The sequence below is a fragment of the Lepisosteus oculatus genome, chromosome 2 (assembly GCF_040954835.1).
Source record: "Lepisosteus oculatus isolate fLepOcu1 chromosome 2, fLepOcu1.hap2, whole genome shotgun sequence".
Classification (NCBI taxonomy): Eukaryota; Metazoa; Chordata; class Actinopteri; order Semionotiformes; family Lepisosteidae; genus Lepisosteus; species Lepisosteus oculatus.
Window position 1 is genome coordinate 23226740 of NC_090697.1, and position 23723 is coordinate 23250462.

General features: G+C 36.9%; 1 protein-coding gene across 2 annotated transcripts in view; it reads left to right on the forward strand.

Annotated features, from left to right (window-relative positions):
* The window catches only part of kif26ba (kinesin family member 26Ba), a 185162-nt gene that overhangs the window by 124813 nt on the left and 36626 nt on the right, over nucleotides 1-23723 (forward strand). For both annotated transcript variants that reach the window (XM_015351854.2, XM_006626041.3), the window contains exon 5: nucleotides 2070-2256. In XM_015351854.2, coding sequence (XP_015207340.1) covers nucleotides 2070-2256 — 187 coding nt within the window. The remainder of the gene's footprint in view (nucleotides 1-2069; nucleotides 2257-23723) is intronic.

Here is a 23723-nt window from a genome sequence, read left to right on the forward strand (position 1 = left end):
ATATGGATGCATCAAATATTTTAAATTATTAATGTATTTGGTATTCATTTTCATTTTGCCCAGAAGTCATGTATTCTTGAGGAAATTAATTTATGTTCCTGAAATGAAACAGCAAGCTAATTATAAAAGCAAGATCTTTCTGAAACTTCTGTACGTCAGTAAAATTACTTTCTCTACTATATCACTCCACTAGGTAACATTAGAGATTTGAGATATTCACGCAAAACGTTAACCCCTTGTTTCAGACTGCCAGCTCCAGCAAATCACCTCTACCATTTTCACCTCTAGTTATTAAAAAACAGTCCTCCTGTGATTCAGTTAAACTCTCTAGATGTGTAACCCTTTCTTCACTCATATTAGTCAAGAATAAATGCCTGATTTTGTTTAGAGTAGCACCTAAAGTAGTAGTTTCAACTGAAATGTTCAAATAGCTCTTCAACAGAAGGGCTTGTCTGTTTTTAAGCACTATTTAGTCCAGCCGTGGACACTCAGGAAGAGTACAGGTGACAATAGATTGTGATTGCCCTTTATACAGTACATGTCTATAGTACTAAGGTCGTGTGTCTTCCGGCTTAAAATAGCTTTGTAACAGATTGAGTTATTTCCCATTCCAACTGCCTGAAATAATGGATAATGCACTAGAATAATTACATGTTTACTTCCCTTTTGTGCTGTTATTGTTAAAAGGTTCCCTCCTTTCCTAATTTACTGATTGTTACTCTTTGTTTTTCACACCACAATAGACACACTATCTGCAGTAAGAGTGTCCTATGATAAAGTATTGTAGATTGTTTTAATGGATTAACTTATTTGCTTTTTTGCATGTTGAGATATGTATCCTGTCTGAGAAAGAATATTTAATTCATTTTTTAAATGGTATTCTTGCAAAGTTCTGCATACTGAAATCATTTAAAGCAATGAGTCCAGAAATAAATGCTGTTTAAAAGCAAGATCCTGCATACCAGCCAAGGCTTGTGGTACATTAATGGCTCAAGCCCTGCAGATGTTTTAGAAAGAATAAAAGAAATAGGTAATTCTGATTTAATAACCTCTCACGCATTTGCTTTGTGGGACTATAAATGGTTAGTAAAATGAAAGATTTAAATGATTAAACTAGTAAAATAATTTATATGGAAAGTTTCTCTGAGACACAAATTAAAGCTAATGTCTGCCTGAAACAATTCCTGTACAATCTTTGCCTTTGGGCTCAAATCTAGATCAGGGTACAAATGAAACAGCTCTGGGAATCTGTGTTTATACCCCGGTGGAGGCTGGTTCATAATCAGCTTGTGCTGTTCTTCTCCGTTCTCATCGTTATCTCATTCTTGGAGATTCCTGTGGTGTCTCAGTGCTAACTGTCTCTGCCATTCAGGTTTCTTAATCTTGCACCCTTTGACAGGGGGAAGTGCTCTAGAGACTCAATTTAAAACTATCTTCTTACTGTACCTCAGAAGCTACTGGTGAACTTACTACGTTTTCATGCTTCATTTGACAGGAAACCTTTGTGTTACTTCACAGAAGATCTTTACCATATGATTGCCTGCACACAACCAGATATATCACCCCACTCTTTCCCAGGGAAATCAATTTGCAGATTATTTTTCCGACATCATTGCAATCAAAAAGTTCATATTGTAAGATGGCTTGTGCTGAGGTCCGCTAAATCCTTACTTAAAATGTTAAGGAAAACATCAAAGTAGAAAAAATTAAAATTACAGGTACCTAATTATAGGTGACTATAATAGTGAGCCATTAGATTTTAATGTAGTAAAGTATTGTACCAACTGTACTGTGTGAACTTTCAGTTATGAAATGTTATGTTATATGACGAGTCGACTGTATTTTACTCTTTTTTCCTGCTTTTTACAATTTAACCCTCTAAAAAAGTATTTACTTGCCATTATTAATGTACAGGTTTTTCTTGAGATTCAAACATAATTCCACTGGTTTTCTTACAGCAGGCTGCTGTACAGGAGTGCAGCAAATTTCTAATTAAAAACAGACAAGTGCACAAATTTCCATAGTGACGGTACCATAAATAAAGCCTTCTCTTTTTTCCCATCTCCCAGAGCTGCCCAGAAGCTGAATTTGTCCTCGAAGAAAAAGAAGCAGCATCGTCCTTCCCCCTCCTATGTGTGTGACCCCCCTCTTTTCCCCACCAACTTCAGTGGCATCCTGCAGATCTCCCCCCCGCCGGCCCCCCCTTGCCTGCTTCGAGCCGTGAACAAAGTCAAGGACAACCCAGGACTGGGAAAGGTAGGCCCTTCTGCTGGTCCACAAGGCTGCTGGCTCTCTCTGCTGCTCCGTGCAATCTGTTCTCTGCTGTCTCTGCCAGGGAGCCTCCAATACAGATGAGCCTGGCACTCGTTTTTGGATTGCACGGAGTCGGTCACCTGTAATTTAAGGGGCTTTTCCTGCTCAATGACAGTGTTGAACAGAACATTTAGTAGAAATGTGAGTTAGGTTTTTCTCCACATGAATCTTCTGTCCAGATGAAACTGATACAGAATAACAAAAGAGTTATGACCATGTAGGCTGGTCTCATCAGAACTGACCTGGTCAGTACCAGGATGGGAGCCCTATAATTAAAGCTAGGATGGATGGCATTGATTTAGAGCAGGTGGGGCTTGTCAAATCATATTGTTAGAGATAATTGAACAAGAAACAAAAGTGATAAATTAATACATTTATGGCATCTGGTATGGTGTGTTTTTTATATTTAGGTAAACTATTAGATTTAGATTTGTATTTTAACTTTTGATTATTTTAAGTTTATTATAAATGATTAATTCTCAAATTGAAGGCATTAGACATTCAGAGATTCTTGAGTGTTTGGATTGAAAATGTATTATTCTATAGAAAACAGCGGGTAGAGATGAGGGGGTAAATATTCAAGTTGGGGTGATGTAATTAATGGAGTACCACAGGGATCTGTATTAAGACTTCTGCTCTTTGTAATTTACATACCAAATACCAAATTACAAGAACTAAAAAACACTATAGAAGGAGTATATGAAATTCATAAAGTTATAGATGTAATTCAAAATGATGTTTAATGTAGACAGCTACAAGTTATTGAATGCAGGTGGAAGAAATGCAAGCTACAAATACAGCACAAAATGGAAGAGACTACTTATGAAAAAGATTTATGTGTTTATTTTTACCCATTATTTACATCTTCTGGACAATGTGGGGAAGTAATTAATAATTAATAAGTAGAAAAAGTAGATTTGAAATGATAAATTTACAAACTCTATAATGCATTAGTAAGGCCTTATTTAAAAGGCTGTGATACATTTTGGTGACCACATTATGGAAGAGATACTGTACTACTATTCTGGAACCAGTTCAGAGACAACCAACCAGATATATTCTGGGTTAAAGGGTTGTCTGGGCTTAAGGGATTGTCTTGACATGTGGAAGGAACTAAACCTTTTTGGTCTTGAACAGAGAACACTACAATTCTAATACCCAAATTCAACCTCCTTGATGGCTTTGACAAAGATAACATTAAAGAAGGTGACTTTTTTAGAAAGAACAGTGAAACCAGAGGGCAGGGGTGGAAACTACACGAGCAACATTTAAAATTGGGAACAGGAGGCACATTTTTAACCAAAAGATTATGCAAATGTGTGGAACAATGTGTGGAGTCTGATTCCTTGGCTTCTCACAAGAAACGTCACAATGAGATGCTTAGATCATTTACAGTAGCTACTTACTACCAAACAGGCAAGTTGGGCTGAATGACTTCCTTTGTTTGTAACTTTTCTTACTTTCTAATGGTCTTTTAGGATTCCATGGCACTGTTTGTAAAATTAGGGGTGGCCCTAGGGTCTTTGCTAAATTAATGTTTGGGCTTTTACGGTCTGGCCTTTCTAAATCTTCCACTTGATTCAATTAGTGAAATATTACTTCTCTAGCTGACCTGTTGTGTAGTAGGGCTCATGGCACAATATACTGTAGCTACTGTGTGTCACCCATGTAGGTTGGTGCTGCACTTCAGTGGTGGATGAAGTGGGTACATCATGTATGTAGTGTAGTGCATGTGACCTCCTTTGAGATCCTTTGTGATGAAAAGCACTATGCTAATGCAAGCAATTATATGATATTACAGTAAGAGAAAAGTTGACATTGGTATTTCACAAACTGTCTGATCTGACTATATTATTTAAACGAGAAACTAAATCTAGAATATTTTGCCTGCAATGTATGTAAAGCCACAAACCATACCATAGACACAAGCTAAAACGGAGGCAAATTGTTTTTAAGACTGACACCTAAAGGAGGTTATTTACACAAAAGTAGTTGAGGTGGGTAGCTGCGTCAGCATGCGTAGGCTGCAAAGGAACAAGTAATAGGTTTATTCAATGCTGAAAAAAAGAAGAAAGAGAACACAACGTTTCGGCCGTGGAGCCTTCTTCAGGTGTGAGAGAGACAGGGCAGTAGGCAGTAGACAGTTTGCCTACTGCCCTGTTTCTCTCACACCTGAAGAAGGCTCCACGGCCGAAACGTTGTGTTCTCTTTCTTCTTTTTTTCAGCATGGAATAAACCTATTACTTGTTTATTTACACAAAATGTTGTGGAAATCTGGATCAAGCTACCCACATGGATTAATTAGTCACAAGCACCCTAATGATATTGATGGACTAATTCACCACACATAATTTGTAAACTTTCTTACATTTGCACATAAAGATATCAAACTATGTCACTAATCAATCAGAAACACGGAAATCCTTTGCTGGTCTTAGAGGGTCAGTGTGTCTGTACTGTAGGTTGTCTCTTCAAAACACTGCTTTTAAAGATCCCTTTGAGAAAGCTTTAAAATGTTCCCTTTAATGAGTGATGAGCTGATTTGGGTTGTTAAAAGAAGAGGGGGAGAGAAATACAGAAAGAAATGTGTAGGCAAATCATCTCTTCAGGACCAGAATTGGAGACCCTTGATCTAAATTGTTAAAATCAATCTTGAAACTCTCCTGATCTCTTGATCTTTTTTTTGTTAACATTATTGAATTACAGTACAGTATGTACTCTGTACCTTTTAATACCTTGATCACTTTCTCCTGGTAAAAATACATTTTTACATTGTGCATGGAACCATCTTTATTAGCAAAATATGTTTTGGAAAACTGACAGGACTTTGTCAGACAAAATGTAATTTTATGCAAATGTGTTCTATTTTTGTCAAGTTTTTATAATGCATTGAAATACGTTAGACAGCTTAGAAATAAGGTACAGTACCTGTTTATTATCATTCTTACTGCAACTCAAACCCATTTTTTTCTCAAATTTTAATTTACTTTGCATGGTCTTGCCCCCTACATGTATAGTGGTAAAGATCCCAGAGCCATAACTACTACTATGAGTTCTCAAAATGTTTGGTCGTGCATTAGTACATAAGTTATTGAACACAGGATAATCTCACATTTTTCTCTGTCTTGGACAATGTACAAAAAATACAAAAAATAATGTCACACAATCTAATTTGTTGATCACTTGTCAACAGTTAAGTTGGCAAATCTATAATAAGAAGCTTTACAAATGAAAGGAGGCCCTTTGGCACTTCTAGCCCATTTGGTAGTCGTAATTGATGCAAGGGTCACATCCAACTGTTTCTTGAAATTCAGTTGTTAGGTCAAATTGTAACAATGACAAAGCAAGTTGATTAATATAAATGGATAGCAGGCCTAATACTTTGGCTTTAACAGCCTGGCTGTTGTAATGACAGTGCTGGTTGGAGTTGATCCTAACCAGAGGGTTAGGATCAGGGTTGGCATTAGGGTTAGGGCTACTGTGAACAGAGTTAACGCTTTCTAGACAGAATGAATGAAAACATGTAGCTGAATCTCTCAAATTCAAACAAATTTCAGCTGCGTACGTGGCGTGTAGCTTTTTGGGGTTCAGGGGCTCATGGTCTGACTCCGCACCAGTTGGACGCCAACTGAAGGAGGGGTAGATAGAGTAGTAATCTAGTCCTGAGCAGTTGGGATAGTGTTCGGATGAACAAGAATGTCTAGATTTGCTGCAGACTGACGCTGTCTGCTTGTACCTATGGGGTAGAGAGGGAGAAACGGGGGCACTTGCAGAGATGACTAAAGCAAAGCTTGGGCAGAGGGGAGGGACAAAACAACATATATAGACTGGGACAGAAGGTGGCTTAGACTCTCGGTCTGAAACAGAGAGAAAAAGACAAAAGGAGAAGGAGCAGAATGAGCACAATTAAGGAGAGAATGAAAGGAAAAAGGGAAGACACTTATTTGTAGCGTCTGAAAAGCTTGTCAACATCATTAGAACTCAGAAGAAATGCACATTAAGTATGGCTGTAACAGAGCTGCTTGTTTTTTTTTGCGGAGGTTTGATGTTTAAGAGACAAGACAGTGACTCTGGTCCTCGTTTATAAGATACACTGTATGAATACAATGAAGTTAAGACCCCAGCAGCGCCAAAAGAGAAACGTGTCCATATGTGTCGAAATCAAATGCCAGCTGCTAGAAAGATGCACATAGCACCATATTCAGCCAGGGAGCTTTTATATGTACAGTACATTAGAGAAGCACAAGTGCAAAATAAGAGATTGATCGCCACCTGAATTTCTGTTCAATAACATCATGAAGCGAAGGATTGGCTTCAACAACCTGGGTGGGTAGCTCATTTCATATTTCCACAACCCTCTGGGTAAAATGGTGCCTTCTGTTCTTGCTTTTAAAATCAGTTTACATAGCTTCCACTTGTGCCTCCTGGCTCGTGTTTCACTCTTTGTTCTGGAGAAATCCACTGGGTTGGCTTTGTGAATGCCTCTGAGAATTTTGAATACTTGTATCACTCAATGATACAATGTGATTTTATGTTTTAGTTAAATGTCATTAACAGGGTGCCTCATATTTCATGATGGAGGAGCAAATGACTTTCACTTTTACCCAAATGCATTTGACTATATTTTACAAGCTGCAAATGACAAGGACCCAAAATGTAAGGAGTGATTTTTTCATTTATGACCAAGTAATTTGACCAAGTAATTTTTATTTTTTTTGTCAATGTTTTGAAAATTGTGCTTTTTATCTAGTTCACCTTTCAGAGGTCTTAAAAATAGCTATTATCTGTTTAAATTAAAAGCATGTGTTTCTAGTGATAAATAGAGGTGAAAGATTTTTTTGCTCCTTTACTTTGACTTTTGGTTTTATGTACTAGCTTGTTTTTTTTTCTTTTGTCCTTTACTCTGTTACTTGTGTAATTTATGTATTTAACCTACCTGATAAGTGTAAACTGAGGTGAAAACACTAAATCAGAAATTATTGTGTGGAATTACACTAGGCAAGGAGAAGGTGTGCATCATCATAATAGTCTGAGCTGTCTGCAGAGAAAGAGCTCAGTCAATACTGACCTAATCTTTCACTTCTTTCAAAGAATCATTAATGGCCTCCATTTTCATATGGAGTGACCTGGAGGTCAGTGCTGTGGTACTGCTGTGGGCTGTGATTTGTCGTCTTTTCCATTATCCAGCTGTGCCAGATGTAATGAGTTCTCCATTGGTGGGGGAACACAGGAGAGACATGTGCATTATTGATCACACATGCAATGGCATTTTATGTTGCTTTACTGCTCTGCAATGTGCTTGGAAGTGAGCTCATAGATGCAAGACGAATGTTCTATGATGAAAGAATGGAGCTGATATCAATTTACTTTAAAATATTACAAATTATTCTAAAAATCCCTGTTTCACCAGGACTATGTTCCATAGTGTTTTCTCTGAAAAGCCAAGTGGTATTAGAAAGTGAGCTGGTAATACATTGTGTATACAGTATACAGTATATACACTGTGTAGTATACTCTTAAGCATGACATTATCCAGTGTTTGAAGTGTTGTGATTTATTGTTATTTTTATTCTGAAGAGGAAGACCAAAAATATAGGGAGTTTCTTTTTCTAATCAGTTAATTTACCAAGCTACAAATATGAGTATTTTTATATTTCTAAAGCCAGCTTGTAATGTTATATAAAACCTTATCGGGTTAATCTAGTAGAATTGAAGGTTAGATGTACATGTTGAAAAGTCACTAGTTTTAAAGACAAACAGTTTCTTGGTTAAAATCACCAATGAAAAGCTATTACATTTTAGGCAGGTGCTACAGATCAGCACAATCTGCCTTTCAGTAGCTAACAAAATAAAGAATTTGTTACTACATGAATAGCAATAATCTGTCCAGTGCAGTTATTCTGTGACACTAAAAAATATATATATTTTCATATCCAGCTGTTTTTTTTATTCCATTAGCTATTTCTGCTATTTATATGTGTTCTTTGAAGAAGAAAACATAAATAGACTTCAGGCACAAATATTGGGATTTCTACTGTGCTAGGATACATTTACATTTTATACACCATTTCATGACTACATATTTTTTAAGATCCAATATTTTTACCTGGTGTATCAGTTTTGTGAGCAATTAATAAACAATACAAACAAACACAGTCTACCGGCAGACAAGAGCGGGGAGAAAAATTGCACTAATATAATAAAAACATGCTCCTAAACATTACAACAGGACAAGTCATTAAAAAGCTCTTGACAACAACTGCAAATTCCATTCCTAAACATTTAATAAAGCATTTCCTAAATAACTGAAAATGTGAAAAAGCTCTATTTTGTAAATGTCGAAAAACCACCAGTGCAGTTTTTTTTAGAGACAATGTAATTTCCCTTCACCCATGGGTTCTGCTATCTGTTCTGTGTAATTTTATGCCAAGACACGTTCTTTTGTAAAGCCTGCCTCCAGAGATATAATGTTGTTTTTTTTCTTTTTAGGGAAAAAAAGAATCTCACCTCTGGTTTTAACCTTTCAAATGCTATCAGCATTTTAGAAAAGCGCAAAGGTATTTTTTGGCCGGAGATCAGAAAGATTGAGCTCTGAAAGCTGCCCGCACAGATGGCAGAAATATGCTAACTTATTGATAACAACATGTGCAGATATGATGGGCTTTAGATTAGGCAGCCTTTTTAAAGGCTTGACACCACATATCAGCTCAAACGGGGAAACAAGATCATGAGAGACGTTCGTTTAGCATGCAGTTTGTATCACAAGGTTTACTTTCCAAGGGACAAGCCTGTTTATCATAAGAGATATTTAGGATTATTTTAGCAGGCGTCATGGTGGCGCAGTGGTTAGCGCTGCTGTCTGTCTACCTGGGGTGCTATCTGTGTGGAGTTCCTCAAGTGTTTGTGTAGATTTCTACTGGGTGCTCCAGTCTCCTCCCATAGTACAAAAATATACTGGTAGCTTAATTGGCTTCTGTAGAAAATTGGCCCTGGTGTGAGTGCGTGCGTGTCTGTGCTTGTGTCTTTGTGCGCCCTGTGATGGACTGGCATCCCCATCAGGGTTTATCCCATCTTGTACCCGTTGCTTGTCAGGTTACTCCTGCCCCCTCCACTACCCTGTACTGGATCAGCGGATCTGAAAATGGATGGACATTAATGGACATTAATGGATGCACAATACTGTATTGAACTACTGTATATACACTTTCCATTCAAAACAATTTCGGAGGGGTGCACTGACTAGATAGTCAATTAAAGAAAGATTGCTTCATTGAACATGCATTGTATATGAAACAAAAATCATCATTATAGTCTTACTAAAATAAATATCCTTCCTAAAATAAATGCACACAGTACTGCTGCTGCTACCATTTAATAAACTGTGTCCAACTGTTGCACTGCAGGCGTATTTTAGTCACAGGAAAACTGTTGTATGTTGCAAATAAGAAAAAATTGCCACAGCTTTTCTTTCAAGTTTGAAGCAATTATCATATTAGGAAAATCAGTAGCATGTCTGTTGTTTTGCGTGCTACATTATTTTAGGCCTCCTCCTGAGCCTGGAAAAAAAATCACTTTTAGCTGATACTCGTCTTCAGCAGCCCATCTGTTAGCCAGCATGTAGCAGATTCATTTCAGCCTTGCTGTTTGCATTTTACTTCATCTCCAAGAAAAAATAAACTCAGCTGACAAGACAGGCTGTTTGTTTAGAAAAGGCAAATTCCATTCCCTGCTTTTCAGTTTCCGTGTGCCTGCATGGAGTCTGAACCTCCTCCCCGATTGAGTTTTTTTAAACCTTGATTTATCACCCTGTGCTTGACTATGCAGTGGCAAGTTGGCAAGTTCAAAATGGCGGTTGACCACGAATATAAGACAGAACCTGTAAATGTGAAATATCCCCGAAGATATGACAACATCATGTTGACATTAAACAATCATATTAGAAAACGGAAAGACAAACTGAAAGGACATCTTGCAGTGAACAGTTTAAATGTCATTCCAATAAGGTGTAGGTTACGAATTTATGATGAGAAAAGCTTGAGACTAGCAAATATGTCCTTCCATATTTCTGGAGATTATGTTTGACTCCCAGTTCTCTGTAATTTAGAACTGCCAATTGCACTGTTCCCTGTAAAACAAATAAAAAATCATAAAAAAGGTGGCAGCAAGCAATATTCATTTTGGTTAATAAAAACCTAATCATATAATTCCCTGATGGGAGGATGGTAGTATCTGAATCCAAACACATCTGCCAGGTCTCAGCAAGAAAGAAATCCACAACAGGAATAAAGTTTTAGTTAATATAGTGATATTTATTATGTCATATAATCTAAACATTTTTATTTGTTAAAAGAGACTTTAATGATTTATTATCTTGTTATCTCTCTCGTTTTTCATACTTTTTATATTATTCTTCTTCATCTCTGCCAATGAGGGAGTGTGTTATTTCGTGCTGTGTGTATTGCAAATCCACCAAGTATAAAAATACATTTTTGATGAAGAAGCAAATCAGCAGTAATAATTACTGTTTGCTTGATTTAGTTGTGAGGGTTTGATTTTGAAACTCCTACATAAATTCATCCATCCACTTTCTAAGCACTTCTTCCAATTCAGGGTCACAGGGGGAGCCTATCCTGGCAAGCAATAGGTGCAAGGCAGGGTACGCCCTGGACAGGATGCCAATCCATCAGAGTTTACTGAAATCTAAAACATTAAATTAGGTAGAATAATACATTGCAAACTTGCTGAAGTTCAGGCTTATTACAGATGGAATATTTCATCATGAGGGCTTCCTTTTGAATTTAATTACATCTTTTGTTATGCTGTGGATGACATCAGATATAAAAAAGCGGCATTTAAAATCAACGTCCACATTACTGTTATGATGTCCAGAGAATGTCTGCTGCTAACTGGAAGGGTTTTCCTAACATCGGGGTTATGGATGTACGTCTGCCTTACACCTTGTCCAGAGCACATTTACAGCTCTTTCTTCACTGAACACTCACACTCAGTGCTGGAGTGTTGCTGGAAGGGGTGAAGCGGGGTTATCGCAGTTCTGTGACCTTTGAGGTAGTAAGCTGCATATTAACCCATCAACACAGATTCTGACAGTGTGGGTGTCATGGAGTTAAGCACAAGCATTTTCTGACGGCCGGGGATAAGATCCTTCCAGCCTGTAGCCGTATTTGTCTGTGAAGCAAGGTGTGAAAAACACACAAAATCTCAGTTCCAAATTGGGGGGGTGTAACAAAAAATAACAATTTTTGCAATTCTAAATGTATTAAAAGTGTAGAACATGAGACATCGACTGACTCCTTCTCAACACTTTACCTGCAGAGCCATTTACCATTTTGACAAGTTGGAAGCAACTGGGGGAGCAGCAGTTTGTTGCTGGACAAAACAAAAATCAAGGGTATTCTGGCCACATAATGCCAGTCCTACTGCTGTGGCACACAGTCACTTAATATGTTGTGGCATGTGGTATCCTAGTTACAGCTGACCCATCAATGCTAGGATGTTAGCTCTTATTGGCATGATTGAGTAACCAGAACACCTGACAAAAACCCATGTGAACACAGGTAGTACATACAAACTCCACGCAGTAGCACCCCATGTCTGAAGCTAAACCTAGGGCCCTAGCACTGCAAGACAGCAATGCTAACCACTGTGTCACTATGCCACCCATGTTAATACCAGTTTCACATTTACGCTCACTAGTTTCTCTCTATGATACAGTGGCACATACTTCGTGTATAATAGAGTTGCATTTTTTTGTCAGAAGAAAGTGGACAGGAGATGTTAAAATTAATGATTTTGGAGAGCTCTGGCTCTTCCTCCTGTAACCTTAGAATATTAGAACTGCAGTGTCTTCTCTTTCGATAATCCGCTGGTTGGTTTAAAATTTACTTTACCATTAATGCACCCAACAAGCCTTTTAGTCTTCAGTAATGGATGTACAATAACTTCCCTTACAGTGCCGGGGAGGTTGCTTACAAAACAATAGGTGTGAAGTGTAGAAATACATCTTTATTAAAGTTACAGAATACATTTTCTTCAGTAATTAGATTTAATTTGTAGGCATTTCAGATGGCAAAACATCTTGGAAAGCGGCGACATTGTAGAAATTGGTGGTGTTAAATGCTCAGTTTTGTGTTAATATTTTTTTTTCCCTGAAAAAATGTCTTGCTTACCAAGCTTTGTATGAACTCTTTATATGAACCCAGCTCAAGGTTAGCACATCACTGTGCCTTTCGACTACAGTGCATCTCTCCTCACTCTTAATTATTCTAGGCTCTAACACATTTCTTTTTTAACTTTCATTCAGCAACATAGAAGGACTGTCTATTTCTGACAGTTAAATCAATCACCTGGATTGGACAGATAAGAATAACGACCTTGAAATCAAGGTTTAAGCCAAATCAATTTTTAATAGCTCCACCCAAGAAAAATAAGTATTTAATATTTTTTGTCACTTCTGCAGTTGCTGTTCTGAGGTTCTGGGGTGTAATTATGAATGGGTTATAAATGAGCCAATTATTGACAGGGATCACTACCATGAAACACCACTTGGGCACATCTTTTCTACTACTGAGTGCCACAATAGCAGTAAAACTTTGAAGATGTGCACTTTTCTTACCAATTTTTTTTATTTGAATTGCATTTAATTTTGCATAAAACATTCTTGGAATGGGGAACTGCAGTCCCAGTTACTCGGGATGGTTATTAAATCTTAGAAAGAAAGAAATGAATTAATGCTATCGCAACATTTTACAAATTAAGCACAAAATAGTGAATTTAGTGAAAGTACCATATAGTCACCATGTTGTTGTAAATATTATTATTAATAATAAATATTATTATTCTTGCCACAGGCTAGAGTGAGAATTGGTGCAAATTATGACATGAAGTGGCCCTTCCTGTTCAGTAGTCACTGTAATGACTAATAGGATGTACAGGCGAATAAGTGCAGGTAGTGCAGCAGACATTTCACTGTTGGAATGTTCCAACATGATCTGGATGCAGAGTTAACAAGTAAGTTGTATTTCCCAGAAAAACTGTCTAGAGCAACATTTCTATTGGATTAAAAGAGATGTACAGTATTCACAAGTCTGCTCGTTTACAATGTAATAGGGCCGCTTCAAGTCACTGGAAGTCTGGTTGCCTCGTTCTGAATCGCAATATGGGGCTGTGCGTACCTGGAAATTTAGTCTGTTTTGTTAGGCAGATTGGAGGATTTACACATTATTGTAAGCATTTTGCTTTAAATTCCAATAGGTTTGACATGAAGAGCACTCCATGCAGAATTAAACAGCACTGCCATTGTGCTGTCCCACAGATGTACCTTCACATTTGTCTCTTGCATGTAGTCCCCAGCCTCTTATGATATTAATGCAATACTATCTGCTAAGCAAATTGTCCTTTTTTATGAATGAGCCTGTTAATATTTGAAAATATTATCTACACATGCTTTGGTCAGTTTGTCAGTGATGTGGAACTTTTGAAATGCAGCCTATAAATACCTGCTTGTGAGACAGGTTATACAGTATATCAAAATGCTTGAGTTGAAATGATCCAGTGGTCCAATTCCATTTGAATACAAGCATTGTGGAACTGACCTCAGCCAGACCTTGTCTTGAATAGTATTGAAATGGATTTACCTTTTTGCTGAGAGTGTCAGGAGTGGGGGAAGCAGGAGGCAAACTGCAATAGTACTTGTCACTGAGGGTCTTATAGGGGAACTGGCGTCGCTGATCACAGAAGGAGCATTTGAGCTTTGACATTGTCAACCCCCTTTTTATTGCGGAAAGAGTGGGAGAGGTGAGCATGGGGGTGAGACATCAGAGTGGCCGTACCAGCAGTCCAATTCCCAAGGTGGAACACCACTGCATTTACTAGATCACAGCTGGGGCCCAGAGAAATGTCAGTCAGTCCATTTCAAAGGAACTAGAGGAGACTAAGTATAGGATTCTAAGTGGTTTCCCCTCTCCTTTGCATGCGCTATGATGTGATTTCAAAGGCCTTGGTTTTTACCAGTCTCCGTCTTCTGCACCCCACGGCAGATTAGGAATAATGTGCGCAAGTCTAGAAGGCCTGAAATAGTAACACTTTAGATTAGGGGCTGCCAATGACATTTGAAAATGGAAGGTACTGTATACAGTGTACGGAGTATCAAAAGAAACATTATCAGATGTTTCAAAGAAACATTATCAAGAAAATGAAATGTCTTTTGGCGAAGCAGATGCACCGGTACGTTATCAAATAGAAATGACGTGCATAATTCCTAATACTTTTTAACATTTATCAAAACCAGGATTAATCAACAGGGGGCCAGCTGTGAAAGTCTCAGGCTGTTAGCATGTGTGGCCACTATTAGAAGCCACACAAGCTGTATATCAGAGACAAGTGCTTTGTACCAGGTTTCAGGTACTGTCTTGTAGAATTCTGTTTCATTCTTTACACACACACATGTGCTTGTTCTCTAGTCTCAGAGCCAAGGACATCTCAAGTCATCCCATTTTATCCTGCCAATCTGCAATGGGGCTCAACGAGGGCTATCCACAGCTTAACTGAGCATAGCTGTCACCTTCTTATCTTCCAAGAAACCCATTGTACAGCAGGAGGAGGACGTGCTTTGTCCTGCTAGAAAGTTGTCATAATGGGGATGGGCTTGCAGGAAGGACAGTATGTCAGATTTCAGGACTTGATTCTAGTAACAGGAAAAAAGTAACAGTAACAGAAAAGAGGAGTGAAAAGAGAGTTTTTATTTGACTTAAACAAGGTGTGTCCTCTCAACTTTCTCAGAAAAATCGGGTGATTAGAGCTTGTGCAACACTCACCTGAGTGCATCACAAATGGTCAATCGAGAATGATCAGTTAATCAAAACAATACCAAAAATATACCAGAATCCCTATGTTAATAATGCCATCTTCTTCTCCCAAAAGAAAAAATAACTGTGTAACTGTGTAAGAAAAAATACTGTGAATTCCAAAAAAAGTATTACATTTTCTAGTATTAGTGTATTAGTGTAGATAAGGCTAATTTCTTCCAGGAAGAGGCACATGATTTATGTGAACTAATTTTCTTGAGCCCTGCTGCTATAATGTATTATATATATATATTGTACCTCAAGCTTGTTCCATTTTTCCAGAGGCTTTTCTTTTGTTTCATTGTTTTAAAGTATTTATAAATCCTGGAACATTCAATAAAATTATTACTTAGCCAAAGGATTGCATTTGATGACTCACAAAGGCCTCAGTAATGCATGGATAATGTCTAAATTCTATATTTTTTGCTGTTTTGCAGTGGAAAAGTGTTTTTTTAATTAAAAACGCAAAAAAGAAGCAAAGGTTCATTTGATAGTTGCAGTTTTGTCACATCTCATTCTTAAAAACACATGGAACATTCTAAATAGAATGTACTAATTAAAAAGAATGGCTATATTTGGGTTTTGTGTATTGTGTGAAAAATACATAGAACAGAAATGATTTTATAGCTAATCCTATGAGCCTTGAAATACTGTAATTTATGAAGAAGTTCTAAGAGCTAACATTCAGAGAAAAATGTCCCACACCTCAGAGGCATTGCTGTAGGTGCCATACAGTATATCCTTCATATTATCTGAATAGCATATTGAATACTCACAATGACCAGTTTTCTCCAGTCAGTTAGTAATCAATAATGGCTTCACTGTCTTTTTTTATATAATCAAAATGTTTTCAAATGTTTATTTTACCAGAAAAATTAAACTAGCAAGAATAAAATCTTGCTGTGCAACATATGTAAGATAAGGGATCCATCTGACATGTACAGTATACAGTACATATGAGATAACATTAGAGAATAATCAAGATAATAATGATTGGTCAGATGCACCAGATGTGAAAGTGCGCCTGTTTTATGAGTTGGACGCCTGTGTCACAAATGAGTCGAAAGTGTTGGGTGACAATATGATGATATTTGCAACGCTTTCAGAACTGTGCACTTTGCACAATCATTTTTGAGGCTATGCCCTCGATGACTAATAAAGTCTGCATGGTGTTCCTGTAAGAAATCACAATGAACAGGCGGCCAGCATTTGCAACACTTGAAGTGTCACACTTTAATTTCAACAGATCTTATATAAATAGTACATTGCATCTCACCCTCATTAACATTTCCTCAGAGCACAGAGATGGAAATGTTTGCTTTGGGCATTGCAACAGAACATTGTGATGTGCTTGCACATCAACTGGCCCTACTTCTTACATCTGACCCTTAAGGATTATTAGCTTTCTTTTTTTTCTGCTACTGGATAATGAGTATTTTGTGAGCTTCAGTTAAAAAATAAACTTGAATGTAATTGCTCCTGAGATGCTAAACAGCTGCATCAGTACAGGATGTACCACCTATCAAAAACACAAAAGTCGCACTCGCTAAAGACAAAAAACTAAAAATGAAGTATTTAAAAAAGGACTAAGTGTTACAAAGTTCACTTAAAAATTGAATCACGATAATGTTTTAATAATATTTTAACACTCAATATTTTACCATTGAAATAATTAAATATTAACACAGAAATGTTATTGTTTTTTAACAGAAAAGGGAAAAATGTATTAATCCAATCAAAACAAAGAGAAATGTAAATAAATTCTGAAGTCATTACTACTGAGACCTCTATAACAATGAAAACCCTGTTATGGACAGGAATGGTTTCCAAACTTACTCAGAATCAGTCAATCAGTCAATCAATCAAATTTTATTTATCAAATGCAAAATAATACAGCATGCAGCAGTAATTGCTGGCAATGAAATGTCTTTTCTCCAAACTCATTGGGGGGGGATAAAAATCACAAAATTAAAGTTACAAAATAATAGTAACAATAGAAATTGAATAAGATAAACTCAGACAAAACTCAAGATAAATAGAGCTTCTAGTCAGGATACTCTCAATAGTGCACCTGTAGAAGTTGGCCTGGATATGTGATGACATGCCGAACTTCTTTAGCCTGCAGAGAAAGAATAGGCGCTGCCGTGCTGTTTTGACCATGATGTTGGTGTGGTGGGTGCAGGTTAAGTCCTCTGTGATGTTAACTCCAAGGAACTTAAAACTGCTGACCCTCTCCAATGCAGTCCCATTGATATAAATAGGTATGTGAAAATAGAAATCTTTGCTTTTGAAAACAGGAGATAATAGTGACAAGCCAATGCTGATCTGAAGTGTTGTCAGGAATGCTTTTCTAATATATGCCAAACTCACGTCTTCTGCAGTCTGTTCTTTTTAATAGAGCACTTGAGTATTCATGAAGAGAGATGGCCGGGTGTTCATACACTAAATGCAGCACAGAGTTGTCAAGGAAGTTGCTTTTGAAAAAAGCTGTCAGTTTTTTTCTTCCTTTCTGCATTGTTGTCATAAAGCATCAACTGAGAATCAAACTTTGGGGAGCAGGCCCCCTATAGTAATGTTCACCTGTTTTTTAAAATGTTTGGGTATTTGCTATTTCCACTAAAATATTGCCTTACATCTATGGTAGTAGCATATTATAGAATTAAAAGGTTTTCATTGCTATAGACTTGTAGTGCACTAAAGGAGTTCACAGAAACCCCACATTAATTAACTAGGAATAACCAAACCCAAGAATTAGGTGCACTGAAAAAATGTAGTTGGAAAAATGTAGAAACAATTGATTATGTTAGTCATAGTAGATTTTTCTTAACCCACTGGCCATAGAACAAAGAAGCAAGAACCCCCATATACTGTAAAGTAAAGAGGGACCAAGAGGTAGCTGTAAAGGTACAGATGGAGTGGAGAATTAATGCAAAAGATTAATCCAAAAGAGTGAAGGGGCTTACATATAGTATTTATATTTTCTTTTTACTTGAGGAAATGACATTGGGAATGGTTATGATTTAGGATAGCTGAGGCTGATTGAACTTGGCTGCTGTCACCCCTTCCAAACATTGTTTGTAAACTCTACTTATTGATGGCAGCCTGACTTCACACTACCACACTGATCAAATACTGGGACTTCACTCGCTTCCCTTCCTGTGCAGTCATCTTTATGTCACCATGTCCTGCTGACCTCGTACAGCTCGTAACAGCGGGTTTCTTGAAAGATGAGAATGCGACTGTTATGCCTTGGATATCCTTGAACACTGGTGAAAACTTGTGGACTGAACAGAATACTACAAAACAACACCTGCATCCTGGTTATGTGTCTGTCACCAGCATGTGTGACTTTCATAGTAGACTCAGTGCAGATCAACCATATTGATTAACATTTCTGATCAGCATAAAGAATCAACTGGTTGTGTCAGTTGGATATATTGCCGGTACATCTGCCAGAAAAAATTGTAATCTTTCTGGTAGCTTTGTGAATCTGTTATAAGTGATAATTTTCTGTTGATACTCAGTAAATATTTTGGTACTGATGTTATATTATTAAAAATGAACTGCAGGCAAAGCAGTTGTAACCTGGGAGTACATATGCAGCACGGTGGTGCAGCTGTTAACGTTACTGATTCCCAGTGCTGGGACCTGGGCTGCTATCGGCATGGGGTTTGTACTGTATGTTCTCCCCATGTTTATGTGGGTTTCCTCCCACAGTCTAAAACCTGTTTCAGTTAGCCAAGTAGGTAAACTGGCTTCTGGGAAAATTGTCCCTGGTGTGAGTGCGTGCCCACTATGGACTGGTGTTCTGTACAGGATGTATCCTGTTTTGCACCCCTTGTTTGCTGGGATAGGCCCCGACTCCTCCACAATCCTGTATTGGATAAAGCGTTTAGAAAATGAATAGATGAGTGTACGTTATTGAACAATGTGCAAGACAAGACCATGATAATCTTTTGACTATGCAAGGGGTCTCTATGATTTGTTCTCTGAATAAAATAGGTCTTCTGCTTGTCTTTGTTGTGCACTGTTATAATTTGTGAAGACTGTGCTGTCTTGCAAAGCTGTTTTGATTTTGTTTACATGTGCTATGTTATGGTTAATAAATGGTGAATAACATGTCAAGAGGTCCATTTAATTAAAGACATACAGTAGGTCTCTTGTAACTATGTGCATCATTCAGCACATTTACACTTTATTATTAAGTGTTTATTATGAAGCACAGTGAATTTCCTATAAAGTAGCCTCTGTCTTACAGGCACAATCTCTGGATCCCCTAGGTGCCATATGTAATTAAGTCTCACTAAAATTATATGGACAAATCAGTGCGGGTAAAGGCACACAGAATTGTTTGTCACAATTATCTGGGAGTCTTGAGTCTTGTTTAGATTGTTTAACATTGGTACTGGGATTTGATTTTATTTCATAGTTACTAAACTGCAAATGTAGAATCTGCAAATTTGTAAAGACTGTAAGGCTGCATCTGCTAAGTACGTGATGTACTGTACTGTATATAATGTAACTTGATGTCTGGGTCAGTGGGCCAAAGCTCAATATTTGCATTAGATACCTGTAAATGGGGAAGCTCTAAACAAGAAAGGTGCTATTCAAAGGTGAACAACGAAAAATACTTAACCCTTCACACACACAAATGTCTAAGGTCATGGTATATTGAAGAAGGCTTCTGGTTCCTCAGTTACTGGAGGCTTTTCTATGATAATGGCTATTTGTTGAGATTCAATGGATTGCATATTAATAAGAATGGTACTAATGGTCTTGAGGCAAAGATCTACAGAGAAATCTAGAACCATTTAAGATTTAAGACAGTGGGAGAATCCCAAAACATCTTCAAGAGAAGTACATTGGAACTAGATGGAAAAAAACAAGGACAAATAAAAACATCAAAATGTTTATACAGAATCTAAATGTCATGTCTGTAAGGATCAAAATGCAACATATGGACTATTTAATTAACATACAATTATGTTGGCTTTGAAATGGCATAAGCATGGCCAACAGAGATCAGGGGTGAGGAATAAAGCTTTAATGGCTACACAGCATTCTGGAGAAATAGGAAGATGTAAGAGGTAGAGGTGTAGCACTATACTGTACATTAAAAAGTGCATTCAGTGTAAACTTAACCTACAGTAGATACTTCAAGGTACAGTATATCGATATATAGTATATACAGGTTAGACGTATTAAAATATTCACAGGACGAAGAATTAGGAATGTGCTGAGGACAATAAAATTCTGATATTAGTTGTTATGTACTGTAGTCTTATATGATCATGGATATACTGTAAATGTAAAGGAAGAAATGGTTTGTATGGGAGGTTTTAGCTTTTCTCATATAGATTCAGAAGAACAAAAAGAAAGGCTAGCAGCTGGAACTGGCAAACATGGCTAACAATTGCTTCTTAACTAAGTTAAGAAGCACCCTCTAGTAGGAATGACTGTAGTGATCTTGTTTTTTCAGTCATGTTAAACAGGTGAGATAACCAGTAGGGAACTGTGATCATAGTATGGTGTCTTTTAAAGTATACTTTGAAATTGTATATGTAGAACCCAGTGGTTTACACCTTCAGGAAAGCAGACCATGAACAAATGAATGTTGAGAGAAGTCAAAGATGCTAAGCTCACATTATTGAATCCTCTTATATACACATCCAGAAGGTCCCAAAACACATGCCAGGCTTTTATTTATAGATTTCACATCAACCTTTAACACCATTGAACCACACTTATTAGTGGAGAGATTACTCTCAAGTTCTAAATGGATTTTAATATTCTGGGCAGGATCCTAGACATTTTGACCAACAGCTCACAAAGAGTGAGGGTAAATTGTTTTATATTAGAGCAGCTTTGCTCTTCCACCATTCTTTGTACAGACAGCTCTAGAACCCTTTTTCAGGACTCGCACATCATTACATTTTTTGATGACTCTGTCATTGTCAGTCGCCTCCAAGATGTAGACACTGATCATGGGCCTGTTGAATGGTATAACAACTCCCTCCTTCAGCTTAATGTGTTGAAAAGCAAAGACATGGTCATTGTTTATAGAAACCAACCAAATGTTGCAAAACCAACAGTCCTTGAGAGCAAGAGATTGAAATAGCCAATCACTGATGACCCAGTGTGTGAAAATTACTTAAGATGCTTACTTGATATTCTCATATAATGCATATGTTTCTTATTTGTTAATGGGTTTATGTTATGTTAAATATATTGTGTATTTTGTTATGCCTTTTTTCTGCCCGCAAAACAAATTTCCCCATTTAGACAATAAAGGAATTAAGTTTGGTTTAGTGGAATAGAAGGGCTATGGAAACATTGAATGGCATAATTAGTGCCACAGGGGTCTGTTTTAGGGCCATTGTTTTTCTTGATTTATACAAATGTTCTAGATTCTTTGACATACAGTCAGTAAACTGGCAAATTACACCAAAATTAAAAAATTGCAAACAATGCAGCTGGAAAGTAAATTCAAAAAGACCTAGACAACATTCAAGATTGGGAAAATGTCTGTAAGAAGAGTGTAGACAAGTAGAGTTGCAGATGCAGGTATTAAAAATGCATACTATAGATAAAAGAAGGTAAAAAACCCAGAAAGCTCCCTGTTGCTTCATCCCTTACACTACTCCATGCACAGGCCTGACTACAAAACTGGCCTTTTTATGAATGATTGAGCAATGATTAGAGTTCAGCAGCTATGGAATGATCCATATCGGTATCCTTAATACCTCTGTTATACTGTAAGTTACAGTATACAACATTTAAAGACTGACTTTTTCTTTCTATCTGCTTTATAGAACAAATAGTTCTATAAATAGTTCTATAGTATATAAAAAGCAATACTTAAGTAACAATTGTACATTAATAACCGACATTAACTGTCATTGTAAAGATTTTAAAGAGCTATTTTTACCATGTTCATGGAAGCTCTTTTTGTTCTTTCTCAGTTAAAATCAGAATTTAGATTACTATTGCCTGATGTACTTTGCTTTGCAATGAAGCCCAGCAGTGTTATTTTATCGTTTGAAGAGTAAATCTGCAAGTAGACGAGTTGGAGCTAACATGAGTCTTTCCTGCTGCATGTACTAGATTTGAGGAAAAGGGATAATTTTTAATTTCGAGGACCTTCTTGAGATTTCATAGGTAAGAAGATTCTATGCTGGCATAGCTAGAGCTTTTCAGGAGGTCAAATGTAAGTGCAGCATCTGCGAAAGAGAGCTGGTGAAGTGAAAATGAACGTCCCGAGCTCCCCTGATTGCCATATTCAGAGAATAATTTACTCTGGAGCTGACAGACTTCTGCATGTCAGAGAATGATTTAGAGTGATGGCGGAGAGAAATCAAAATGAGATATGACCCATTACAGGGAAAATTAGCTTTTTCAAAGGACAGAGGTTTTCAAGCAATCGACATTGAAGGTGTACTACTGTATATTGCTCTAATGTGGTTTGCATGCAGGATCAGTAGTATTTATTAAATGCCACTTTCCTTGTTCAAATTCTAAACATTAAATATAAAATAAAAAATACTGTTAATAATCAGCATAATTAACATTGATTTTGATCTTTCATAAGATAGCAAACAAAAAATAATGTTCTGGATAAATTCCAATAAAATACTGTTTTTCAGCTTGTGGACTACATTACAGTATATTAATAGCCAATCTAATACCCGTTACTGTCATTTTACTTATAAGAATAATAACAATGCATCATTTATTTGTATTCTCAGTGTTAGACAATGCAAAATGTTTTTTTGTATACAGCTCCATAGCTAAATAAATTCATACATTTAAAGGGTCATAAAATATTTGTTATAGTTTTATGTGAAATATTGTATTTAAGACTGTGGTAATATTTTATTATTATTGTGTGATTTTGTATGCTCTAACAATTTTAAAATAAAAATTGTAGTATATTACAAATACTACATCTGAATATATTTTATATTTTTATATCTTGATCTTGTTACAGTATATGTCTTGTATGTCGGTGAACAAAAAAAAGCCATACAAAATATACTGTATATGATTGTTTTCTCTTTTTCTGATTTGTTATTGTACAGTATTCTGTTTTAACAGTAGCAAATGGTCAATCTTTTCCTACGTGCATCTCCATTGAACTCCCACTGCCTACCCTCTTTTTGCCAATCAGTGGCTAATGTCCCCCTGGAAAGTACTTTGATTGATAAGCCACAGCACTATTAACAACAGGAATAAATAAGCCCAAAGTCTTATGCTTGAAGAACTGGAAAAACAGTGACTAAGGAATAAAAATGATTACCATGATGTAAAGTGTGACATGACCCTATCTTAAATATACTGGCTGGCGTGCAGGGCTTTTATGAGGTCAGGTCTATGTGTCTACTGCCTTTCAATTCTCTTAACAGGCTCATTTCCCCAGCACTTCTGAGATGCCACCACACAGACACATCACAAAATGAATTACTTTTGAAGTTTTCTAGGTGTTATCTCTGATTCAGCTGTTTGTGCAGCTATCCTTGCTATCTATTTGGAAAACGTTGAAATTCTGGA